Here is a 12,516-nt window from a genome sequence, read left to right as displayed (position 1 = left end):
GGTCAACCCCAGCACTTCAGCGAGGGAGAATTTATTCCCAAAAGGGCAGTAGTCACGCTGCTTTCTTGCAGTTCAGTTTGTGAAGGAGCAGGGGGGTGTCAGGGATATCATTCCTCAGCTGGAATTTCTTCCCAGACATTTCTTCAAATACGTTATTTTAGTCTCGATAACAAACGCACTTGCCAAACATCACAGCACATGTCCTCGGTTTTCCCTCGATACGCCTGATTTTTGAACGACCTCTTGCTGCTGTAAGGTGTGCAGGGAGCTGGGTCCTTTCCAGGCATTCAGACTGTAGTGTTTGGTCTTTCCTGTTTTTATTGAAGAACTTTTGGGAGGTCAGAAATGTGTGATTTGAGCTTTTGCCGCCTTAATAGACGAAAGGCTGCTGGAAGCATTAGGATGAACTTCCTTTGTGCAAGATTCCTGTCATGTAAGTCAAATGCATTTTAACAATATAAGCTAAAAACCCACACTCGCCCATCTTGCTCGCTCCTCTGCTCTCTCACCGCTTAAGCTTGATCTCGAGCACTCCTGCTGCAGGGAAGACTTGAGCTTCTAATGTAGCAAACAGGTAGACTAAGCTAATTTATAGCTTAAGTTTTTTATTCCATCATAAAGTGGCAAAAGGGAAGGCTTGTCTCTCTTGCGGGTCACCTCTAATAGCAATTGCTTCAGCAAGATGGATTTCAAAATTAGGTGCTCTCGAAGCCGAAGCCACGCTGTATTTTTCAACAGCACAAAGCAGCCATAAGAGCAATCTGACCTTCATTCTTAATAACAAATTCATTGGGGAAAAAAAATCCATCTTTGCTTTTCTGCTTGAAGTACTGTCAAAAGAAAAGTCGGGGCACAACATATACAAACCAAAAATATGACAACTTCCGTAAAATGATATAAAGCTCTCACAGAGATTTACTTTTCCTTTTTTTTTACTCAAACATCGGAAGAAAGTCTGACAGCTTGTCTACATTATTTTGGAATGAAGGCTTGTGTTAATTTAAAGTGAACCTTTTCTAGACTAAATTAATACGTTGTTTTCATACGTATGGTGCAATCCAGTAGCAAAGTCTGAGGAAAAGTTTATTGATAAACACCCACATTTAGACACTGCATTGGACTAGCTCATTTGCAGAATGTCCCTCAATGTATTTCAGGGGCTCAAATAATGTCTATCGCAGCCTGCCAAAGGAAAATGTCACACACTTATTTTCTTCTAAAGCAGCCCCCAAAAGATGTGATCTGTAGTGAAGTACAGCCTGATAGTAAGCTAAAGAATGTAATGAAGGAATGTTTTTTCAAAATACTTAAGTGTTTTACTGTTATTAATAAAATGATTGATACTTTTGTGTCCTAAAAAAGACTGTAGCTGGTCAGCTACTACTGGCAGAGCCTGGAAATGGTGAAAATTAATTGTCTCTTATATTAAGTACTACTTTGTATTTTGCTATGTCTGTTACAATCCCAGTATTGAATAACTTATAATAAAGCAGTACACTGGCTTTATTCCTTTAATCTTCTGTCAGCTATAGCTGGAAAGGCAGAACAGGAATGTTTATTTTAACTAGCAGGTTTAATGTAGAGAAAATTAGGAAAGGTTTTTTCAAGCTCGGCTTGTCACCCATCTAGAGAACTTAACGCTGTGGCTGCAGTCTGCCCGTCTCCTCTTCTGGCAGTGTTACTCACACCCATCTTTCCGCTTTCTAGCAAGCCTAAACCAAGCTATTACTCAGCCTTTTCTCCTCTGCAATGGGCTCATTTACAGCAATAAAAGGAGCTGTAAAGGGGCTCAGTGTCAGCAGTGCCACCGTCACCCTCATTAAGCTGCAGAAATCTTTTCACCCACTTGATACCAGTTACTTCAGGTTTCTAGGGACCAGTCTGCCCGGGCAGAAACATTTTGTTAAATCAGCCCAACTTTTTGCTAGAGCTGGTGTGACCGCTGAAAGCACAGAAGGGATGAATGCTGTCCATACATTTAGTTAAACCAGTTTAGAATTAGAGCATGCCTAGAAAGCAGGTGGCGGCAACTGCAGCTCCCTTCAGGAACAACTTGAGATAAACGACCATAAAATCAGTATGGCTTCATTTGGCATTCAAGAGATCATAACTACCACTTATTAATATTCACGTTCTCCCCAAACCAATCCCTGTTGTTTTTGTTTAGAACAGGAAGCCTTTTTTTCCCTCTGCATGAAGCATTTATGTGAATGTTAAGGTCCTAGGAAATTCATTTCAACAGCGATGCCAGAGCTGTCCAGTCCAGTCCCTTGCAGGGAACCACTGCCTAATCAGTTACAATTTCACCGCTCATTACCCCTCAGCAAGCACCAACTTTTAAAGATCACGCAGAGGCAGATTCAAGCAAAAGTGTCAGCAATAACTGACCTCAAATCAAGTAATCTTGTAGTAGTCAAGTCTGACCTAACCACATGGAGAATCAAGAGGATTGTTTAACTGCTGGAGCTCGCAGGGGACCACAGACAGGGATCAGGGAGATCCCTTCCAGCAACAACTCTCAGAAGCTCTTATTTTAAAAGAAGAATTAATCTACCTAACTCTGGTATTCCTCTCCAGAAATAGCAGTTTCATTGTTCCAAGAGTTTTCTAGAAGACACAAGTGAAGACTTCAGACCCAACACACCTGTGCAAGCTCAGCTGATTTACAGGCACATACCAACTGCTCATGAAAGCCATGGCCACCCTGAGAGCTCTGGTACACCTCCCAACCATCACTGGCCTCTGCAGCGCAGTACCGGGGGCTCTTTTCCTCAGAAAGCAGCATTTATAACTATTATACTACCTACCCTCTTCAGCCTTGAGTATGCTCTGTTTGTTATCAATGTGCTAACCCCAAAGATAAAGGCAAAGACCATGCCTGGCTGCTGGGCAAGAACTTGCTACTTATCTTTTAAGATTGGCTGAATCCTCTAGGTTACTTCTGCCAACATCAAACACCGAGAACAAAGGCACAAGATTACAGGGATCTCATTAAGTATGTTTGTCCCAAGAACAAGAAACGTGTCTAATTTCCTCTGATGACCTGGGGAAACAAAAAAACCCTTCAACACAGAAAACTTATTTGTGATCAGTTATGAGCACTTGAATATCCAGTTGAAGAAAAAAAAAAAAATCTACCCATCCTAAGCTTTCTATACCTAGACCTTGTGAACAGCATCATTCTTCTGTCTTAAACAGAGAGCAGGGATGTACAGATCTGAAAACACCAACACACACAAGAAAACCCCCAACCCTTAGGATATTAAGTGAGTCATTTAACTAAGTATTTAAAACCTCTGCAATTATTAGTTTATTAGTATCATCCAGGATTCAGATGTTCAATATTTCTCCTGAAGTTATACATAAATGCAAATTGAAATAAGAATCTGAAAGTCAAAATTGTATAACAAAACAATACTCCATCACAAAAGCGTGTAAAATTACAAGAATGCTTTTTTTTTTTTTTTTTTTTTAAACACTGGCACTTAAGAGAACCATAATTTTGTAACCACAAAATTGCCAAATTGTCCCCCAAACTGGTAAGCAGGTATATGTGAAAATAGTTACAGTTGCCAGCACTTGAAGTTTTACTAAAGATGCAAAAAACCCCTTAGCTTTGGTTTTGGAAGAGAACTATATTTGACCAAATTAGACATTGTTGGTATACCATAAACATTTCACTTTTTAATGCAAAATTTAATAAAATGTACTTTTCCATACAGCTATATTTAACTTAAAAATGGGCAAACATCAAGAGTGCGGTATAAAACCTAACAGGAAAAATACATCTTATCTCATTTTCAATTTGAGACAATATACAACTTTGTTTAAAGGGCTAAAACTAGAATTTCAAGAATACAAATATGAATTTACATAGATTTAACAAATAATAATGGTACCATTTATAGAAATCTTAGAAAGAAAAATCATTTCTCGTGGGCCATTTGCTACCAGGAGAGTTTCATGGTATAAAGCCCGTGGCCATTACCAGACCTGTCACCAAAAAATAATATGGTAATTTCATGCTTTTAACTTTACACATTTTAGGTACGCTCATCGCTTGCGAGTGTTCAGAGATTTACAAATACAACTTCCATTACATGGTAACGGAGTCACACATGTAAATTTCTCTACACTGGATGGACATACACTCCTCCTATGGGTCCTTCTAGGACAAAATTTAACATTCCCTCCCTCCCCTCCCTCCCTCCCTCCCCAAGTATTTAATTTCTGTAAAATTGAACTCTATACTTCTCAACTCTCCAAGACTGGTAAACTCATGCAACTCAATAGAATATTACATTTCACAAAAATCTGAACAAATATCAGTTCGTTGAGATTGAATTTTTCGTTTTGTTTCCAGTTACGGAAGAATATTCTTTCATCAAATGCCTATATATTTCTTTTCTTACCCTATCATGATTATGGAGGGTATGCAGATCAAAGCTTTGTTTATCAGCTGGTTATATGAAAGATGAAAACTGTAATACTCCCGTGATCCCATACGGGCATTCAATAAAGCAAAAGATGAGTTCCCCTCAAAAAAAAAAAAAAAAAAAAAAAAAGAAAGAAAAAGAATGATTTTTCAAGGGCACCTATTAAAAGGACAACAATACTAATAAAAAAAATTGTATTTACTTAGAAGCATTCAGAATGTCAACAAAACAGCTGCAACTTTTTTTTCCTTTTTGCAATTACAGAGTGGTATTCAGTTAACATAACAACAATTACTTTTATGATGCATCAGAGACAACTGAAGATGAAAAATGAACTACATCCCCATATATAACTAATTTGTGCTGTGCACCAACAAGAACCTGCTTTAAAACTCCCATGCCAATTTACAACCCCCACACTGTACCAGGCAAGGTTAGTGGCCATTGAAATACCACTAAGGACAGGGCTATCTAAAGACACATTCGGTAGTGTGTTAACTATACAAAAAAAGAGACACTGTACAGTTTAAAAACAAATCTTACACAGCCTTACATTTCAATTTTTTTTCTTTAAAAGGAGTGAGTTGTGTACAGGGGGGTTAAATGCTTTATAGACAAGAAAGAAATTGCTCTAAAAGAGACTTATTCATCATCATCATCATCTTCATCCTCCTCCTCTTCCTCCTCTTCATCATCTTCATCCTCTTCATCCTCATCCTCATCTTCCTCCTCCTCCTTCTTCTTCTTGCTCTTCTCAGCCTTGGCAACTACTTTTTTGCCTGCATCAACCTTCCCTTTGGCCCGGTATGCAGCAATATCCTTGGAGGAGAAAAGCAGGAAGAATTTCTCAAAGATTTAACCAGGCAAGAGCTCTGCGCAACTTCCAAAGGGTACTTATGTAAACAGAGCCACCCAGGTACCTGCCCCTTCTCCACATCCACGGGGGCAGGAGCAGGAGCTGTAGCTTCAGTTACAAGGTGAACTGAGGCCCAATGCCAAAGAAAGGGGAACCCTCCAACACAGAAATGATACTGGTGCGCTGCAACACACTGCTTACGGCTGTTGAGGAATCTCCACTGTTAGGCTCCTGGGAACAGGCTGGAAAAGATGCTGCCTTGGATGGTAAAGGCACAGCTGAGCCCACTACCCCATGAGGAAATGAAGCAGGGAGATCTCCTAAGTCCCCTTTCTAGCCCTACCTTCTACAATGCCTAAAGGAACACACAGGAAAATTCTTGTTTGAGGTACAAAGTTGTAATTAGCCATCCCAAACAGGTTAGAATGACATGACCCAATATCTGCAATGTTATGGCTCAGCAAAGAGGCATATACAGAATTCTGCCTAACAGAAGTTTACAAAATAAAAGGTATAAGAACTTGATTAAAGGGTAGACAGTGCCACCTTCTGCATGCAATAAATTTATTCTAGTCGTTTATAACGCACAAAATTCAGTTCCTGTTATAGGGAAGCCAAAACTGTACCTGGAAGACCAAGCCAGAAAAACTGTTAAGACTTCCCAACTTTGTGCCAAAATAATAAAAACAATTACGTAACAGAATTCATCTACAAGACTTAAACATGTTGGCTACAGAGAAACATCAACACCTTTACACAAATGGTCCAAATCTTCAAATATTCCCCACTCAGTAAACATTACACCACTAATCTTACAGTTCCCTCAGACACCCCTTAAAGCTTAGCATGAAATTTTCAGAAGATACGATATCCACTGAGTCAAAGGCCAAGAAGTGAAATACTGAGATTACTGCACCCTAAAACCTCATTTGTAAGCACAAGGAATAAACACAATACAAGCAAAGATTAAAAAATCTGGGAATAAAGAGTAGTAATTCTACCATTTTAAAAGTCTCTTATGAGTCGTCTTGGCTGTATGTACAAACAATTACCATGCTGAAGAGTTTAAGCTGCACAGGAAGGACATGGGAAAGCTTCTAGACCTGCAGTTCCTCTCCAGCACATAATTAGGACTCAAAGGGGCCACCTTGCTCACTACAGTGCTACAATTCTGAAGTGGTTTTGTCTGCCAGCAGGAAAAATACTCAGAGGAAGGTCACGGCACACAAATGGCTGTATGCGGTATACATTAGCTATAGGTGGTTGCTGACCCATTGTAAAGCATCATCAGGAGAGGCTAACAGGCACCCCTCTCCTCCCTTACTTTCCTTGTATTGGGACAGGAATCTGCCCCTGGAAATAAAAACACATGTGGCACTACCCTGTGTATGCAACACATTTCTAGGGCTCCAACTATGACGACGGGATTTAGCTTTAATAATTCAAGAAACTGTATGACATGAGGCTTCATATGTATTATTAACTATGTTAATTACTAGAAAGGAGATGGACACAAAATAGGTACAGGAAAAACACAGGTCTAAAGCTAGCATCTCATCAGTATTCTGACATTATCCCAAGAATGAATCAAAAGAAGAATCTATGTGTATCAATTATCTGAATGTTAAGGGATGCTCATCAATACCTCCAAAATTATGGAGAACCAATTTATTCTTCAGCGGTATTACTTAATACTACCAACTTCATGCACATACTGCTGTGACCTACTGTTTTAATAACAATACAGACACCATGGTATCTATTAAACCATCACCGATGGTCCTGAATTACAGATGAATGCAAATAGTTCCAACACAAAGGACTGCAATTTAGTGTTATAGTAATAAACCATATGGTCCCTTAAGTGATATTTTCCAACAAATATGACATTTGTCATTAGCATATTATAATTTGCAAATCACGTATCAGAGTAGATGAGAAGGAAAAAAATACCTTCATTGATGCCTGACCTCCCCAAACCATCTCCAGAAATGTCAACGTTACCTTTTCATACTTCTCCTTCAGTTTAGCAGCCTTTTTTTCATAAGGCTGTTTATCATCTGCAGCGGTGTTGTTCCACATCTCTCCCAGTTTCTTTGCGACATCTCCAATAGACAGACCAGGATGCTCTCCTTTGATTTTTGGACGAAACTCAGAGCAAAACAAGAAAAAAGCCGAACTACAGAGGTAAAAATAACAAAAAACAACAAAACAAAACGCAGAGATTATTTTAATTTTAGACTTTAATATAACAGTTTTGTGACCTTTGTTAAAGTTTCTTTGGAACATTTTGGAAAAAGCACCTATAAGCAAGACAAACGTTCATAACAACAGAAGGTATCAGAACTCAGTAAACTACTTCGAAAACTTGATCACCCTTGTCTCTTAAGTAATGCCACACATTTGGTCCCAGTTTTGGCAGGACCCCCAGAAGAGCAAATTTTATGTACCACGTGCAGAAAAAAAGGAGAATGAGTGAATGATACCAGGGGAACAAATGTTACATCAGAACTGTTAAAGGCGGTGAAGCTGCAGTATTTGTATGAAAACTAGGGTTTCCAGATAACAGCATCAGCCCAATATGAACATTCACTTGCACGGGTACTTCCCTGTTCTCTTCATCTTTAGCTCTGTTAAGAACACACATGAAAATGTATTGCTGCAAAACACTAGTGTCTAGTACCAGGTGAACCTGAAGTCAGTGGTCTTATGTAGTGGCTGAAGTTTTAATTCTCCAAGCTGTTTTTTGTGCTAGATCATACCTTTACCCTGTTCTGTGCAAAAGCCTCTTAATTTTAAACAGACCGTCAATCGAAAATTCTGCCCAGGCCAACAGGTCTGGGGCCTGAAATATTTTACTGCCATTTTACACTAGAATTACCCTCTAAACAGAAATTGGAAATATGAACCAGAACTGCATGTTGCTGATTTCTGCATCCACTTTTAAAGGCTGACATTATTCCACCTTAGATAGAAGGCCAACCTGAACCCCAACCCTGTAATTTCTAACTAAAACTTCAAATTATCTGTACACCACTGCTCAGGAAAATCACGCAGTCTTGTATTTCTGAAGCTCCTAAACCTGGATAAAATGACCATTTTATAGATATGTTCTAGTGTGACAGTCCCAAACAAGATAAACTAACTAGAAATCTACTTACGGAGGCCTCTTCGGTGCATTTGGATCCTTGAACTTCTTTTTTGTTTCACCCTTAGGTGGTACATAGTTTTTCATTTCTTTTTCATAACGAAGCTTGTCAGCCTTTGCCATATCTTCAAACTTCCCTTTCTCCTTAGAAGACATAGTCTGGAAGGCAATTAAAATCACAGAACATCTCAAGCTGGAAAGGACCCATAAGAATCCAAACAGTGTTTTTAAGATTCAAAAGCATAACCAAATTCATTCCAAAATTTCAGTTGGGGGAGCTAAAGGTAAGGCGGGAACAGTGGATAGTTAGCACTAATCTTGCAACTGCACTTTGTACTTATCTAAAACTTGAACTTTTAAAGAAATAATTTACAGTCTCAAACAGTATTTCACACAATGCAATCGTTTAAGGTTTTGTGGTTCTTTTAAGCAATTATTCCTACCTTCCATCGTTCTGAGCATTTTTTTGAGAACTCTGAAAAGTTCACTGAAGCATCTGGATGTTTCTTCTTGTGCTCCTCCCGGCAGGTTTGCACAAAGAAGGCGTATGAAGACATTTTACCTCTCGGCTTCTTAGGATCACCTTTGCCCATTTTTGATGATTTTCTGAAACAAGGCAAAGAAGACACCTTTAAAACTTTTACTTTTTACAAACCAATGTGGGAAGTAAGCCACGACAATGGATCATGTTAAACAAGATCCACTGGAGCAGTATTCCAAAATCATACAACGGAAAAAAGTTTCTCTTCTGGAAAATTTACTTAGGGCTTCTGCCATTGCTGTTTGAGGCGACTTAAGACGCACACAACCTGAAATCTCAAAAGGCCTTCAAAACGTGCAGTTCTGGTCTCCTGTGAATAGAAAGGTCCCTTCTAAGCAATCTAAAGGGAAGTACTAGCATCAGCACCGTGGAGACTGGACTCCTGGGTTACCGCTAGTGTATTAATCCTACGTTTTGAAGGAATAAATTGCACCAAAAGGAGGAAGAAAAAAGTACCTGAGTATCCTGTCTCAGCTGGCTTTATGGATTAGGGTTTTTTTTCTTCTTAAAGCCCATATTCCTACCCCCCTCCCCTGCAGGCCTTGGCTGCTTGTTTGCAGAAGATATGTATTTTTTAATTATTATTTTTGTATGCCATATATTATCACGTGCCTTGAAGCATACTGCAAAAACCTACTCTCTCTTCATATGTATACCTAGAAATACAGGAATGAAACACCGCACTCAGTCAAACATGTTATAACCAAGCCAGGGACGCTAAAAGTATGACATTTACATATGACTAGCAAACCTGTGCGCAAGGACTATCTGACTCTTTCATGGACAGAGAGGGAATGAAAAATACCTTCCTGGAACTTTCACACCCAAGTCAGACATTCAGAGTATTTCTTCATAGCTCCCTGGAAAAAGCCACTTGCACCCTGACAAACTCTGCTCTTCAGCAGGAATTTAAAAAAAAAAAAGTTAAAAAAAGTGCACACACTGCCTGCCCATAATGCCACAGAAGCAGTGTTTCCTATCGGTTTGGCGGATAGACAGAAACAGATTTCTGCTCTGTGACTAAACACGTCCGGTTTGAAGTTTCTATCAAGTAAACAAGAGGGCTGAAGAACCAGGAGCCAGCCGCTCCTGTCTGCCATGGAGATGTTTCCAGAGCAAGCCGCCACCCGGGGCTCGGCTAGCGGCTGCGGCACTTCGCGCTGGCTGCGGGGGGAAGGCAGCGAGGGCCGCGGGGGTCGGGGCAGGGTAGTTTCAGAGGCGCGGAGCGACTGTGGGAAGGATTAGGCACTGCGACCCAAGCGCTGCGACCGTGAGCTGGCGTTTAAAAGCCTCCTTCCCGCCATTTTGGACGTTTCCCCTGCGAAGGGGGCAGAAGAAAACTTCAGAAGTCCCCTCAGAGACCTGCTGAGGGGGAAGGAAAGGGGAAAAACAAAACAAAGCAAAACAAAAAGTCCCGTTATTGGGGAAAAGCTGTTTAAGTTTTATTTTGTGTTCACGCGAGGGCTCGCAGCCAGCGGGCGGCAAGCACATGCCCAGGAACCGGCCACCGGGGCTGCGGCTTCCCGCAGGCGGCGACCCCCGGTCCCGGCCGCCGCTCGCAGCCCCGGGACAAAGCGCCTCGGTCCCAGCCGCCGCCCCCGACCCCCGCGGCGGGGCGCGCCGTGCCCCGGCCTCCCCCGCGCCCCGCCGCCATGAGGCCTGGCCGGGCAGGCGAGGCGCGGCCTGCCCGCCCGCGCGGCCTGCGCCGCCGCAGCGGCGGTGGCGGCGGCAGCGGCCGCCATGGCGCAGGCTCCTGGCGGAGGAGGTCACCCGCCACCGAGGCTCCTTCCATTTTGTGCGCTGAACAGAGCGAGCCGCCCCCCCCACCACTACAGCCCCCCCCCGCGGCCCGGCGGGCGGGGCGGGCAGGCCAGGCCGCGGGACCCCCGCCGAGGGGCCGCGGCGGGGCCGGGCGGCGACCCCCGGCCCGCGGGAGCGCGGCGGCGGCAGCGGCTGGGCGGCGCGGAATGGCCGCTGCTGGCGTCGCCCGCGCCCGCTGCCGCGCAGAGAACATGGCTCCTTCCTCCCTTCCCTTCCCTTTGTGTGAGCGCGCCTGCTACCCTGGCGCACACGCTCAGCCATTGCAGCCGGGGGAGGGCGGGCGGGCGGGCGGGAGGGAGGGAGACGGGGGGAGGTGGGTGGGTGCGGGGGGGGGGGACGGCGCGCTTCCAGCGCCTGCCCGAGCCCCGGCGGAGCGGGCAGAGCCCCGGCGGGGACCCCCGCTCGGTCTCGCGCCCCGCCGAGTTCTACAGCCCCTGGGCCGCGGGCCCCGCGCCCGGGCGAGCGGCGGCGGCTGGAAAAAAAGTTCCCCCGAACTGCGCCCCCGCCCGCCCGAGCGCCTCTCTGCTCCGCCGCCGCCGCTCGCCTTGTTTTCTCGCTCGCGGCTCCCGTCAGCCATGTTACAGCCGGGCGGCCGCGGGGCCAGCGGCTCCCCGGCCCGCGCCCCGCTGCCCCCGCGATCCCCGCGGCCCCGGCAGCGGCCGGCAGCGCGCCGCGGCCCGCCCCGAGCCCCCGCCGCCCCGCCGCGCCTGTGCCCGCCGGCTGCCCCGCCGCCGCAGCGATGGCTACGGCGAGGCACCGTAAGCGGCTTACGGCGGGGCACGGCGCGGCCCGCACCCCCCGCAGCGGGCGACCCCCGGCCGCTCGCCTCCCGCTCCCCCCCCCCCCTCCACCGCCCGGGCGGGCTTCCTTCGCCCGTCTCCCTCCCTCCCGCCGCCCCGCTCCCGAAGTCGCCCGCCGCCCGCGCCCCCGGCGCCCCCGCCCCGCCCCGGCCGGGGGGCTCGCCGCCCGGGAAGGGTCTCCCGGGCGCAGCCCCAGCTCGCCTTTGTGTGCCGGCGCCCGAGCCGGCGCTGCCCCGCGCTCCGCGGCCAGGCAGCGGCGGCGGCACGGCGGGCAGCGCCGACTCGGCGCCCGGCTGCGAGCGAGCGGGCGAGCGCGCCCGGCCGGCCCGGCGGCCCCCGGCGCGTACTCACCCGTGTCAGAGTCGGCACGCAGCCCTCGCTCGGCCCCGAGCCCCAGAGACGCTACCCCGGCCGCCCGCCCGGCCCCAGCGCTGCCTGGGTCCCTGTGTAGCCCGGTGCACCGCAATGGCTGTGAGAGCGGGATCGATACGCAGCCTCCTCACACTCTCAGCGCTGGTAACATTACTCTCAACACAGCCCCGTCCCCATTGGCTGCCGCCAAGCCAGCCGCCGCGCCGATTGGCCGAGGCCCTTCCATTGTCCTGACCAGAGAGCTCCGCCGATTGGGCGCGGCGCGGGACACGTCACTGAGGATTGAAAGGGCGCGCAAATATAAAAGTGAGTGGAAGGAGCCGGGCGGCGGCGGGACGCAGAGTTCCGAGGCGGCGGCTCCGTGCCGCGCCGCCGCCTGCGAGGAGCGTGGGCTGCCGCCGCCCCGCCGGCCTCGGGGCGCCCCTCACGCCCGGCTACCGCCGTCCCGGGGAGGGAGCGCGGCGCCCGGCGCAGACGCCGCGGGCGCTCCCGCGCCGCCCCGGCAGCGCCGCCGCCCCCCCACACCGCCCCGTGCGGCCCCT

The 12,516-nt window shown here is 46.6% G+C and overlaps 1 protein-coding gene across 1 annotated transcript; it reads right to left on the bottom strand.

Moving 5' to 3' along the window:
• Positions 1–3,286: 3,286 nt before the first annotated feature.
• On the bottom strand, positions 3,287–12,131 carry HMGB1 (high mobility group box 1). Its single transcript, XM_074914636.1, has 5 exons — positions 11,954–12,131; positions 8,884–9,046; positions 8,454–8,599; positions 7,297–7,471; positions 3,287–5,255 (listed from the first exon to the last, which is right to left on the bottom strand). The coding sequence occupies exons 2-5, from the start codon at positions 9,031–9,033 to the stop codon at positions 5,079–5,081; spliced, it is 648 nt and encodes a 215-aa protein (XP_074770737.1). The 5' UTR covers positions 9,034–9,046; positions 11,954–12,131; the 3' UTR covers positions 3,287–5,078.
• Positions 12,132–12,516: the final 385 nt, after the last annotated feature.

This window comes from Athene noctua, chromosome 1 (genome assembly GCF_965140245.1).
Source record: "Athene noctua chromosome 1, bAthNoc1.hap1.1, whole genome shotgun sequence".
NCBI lineage: Eukaryota > Metazoa > Chordata > Aves > Strigiformes > Strigidae > Athene > Athene noctua.
Note: the sequence above shows the minus strand (reverse complement) of the source record. Positions and strands in the feature narration are given on the sequence as shown.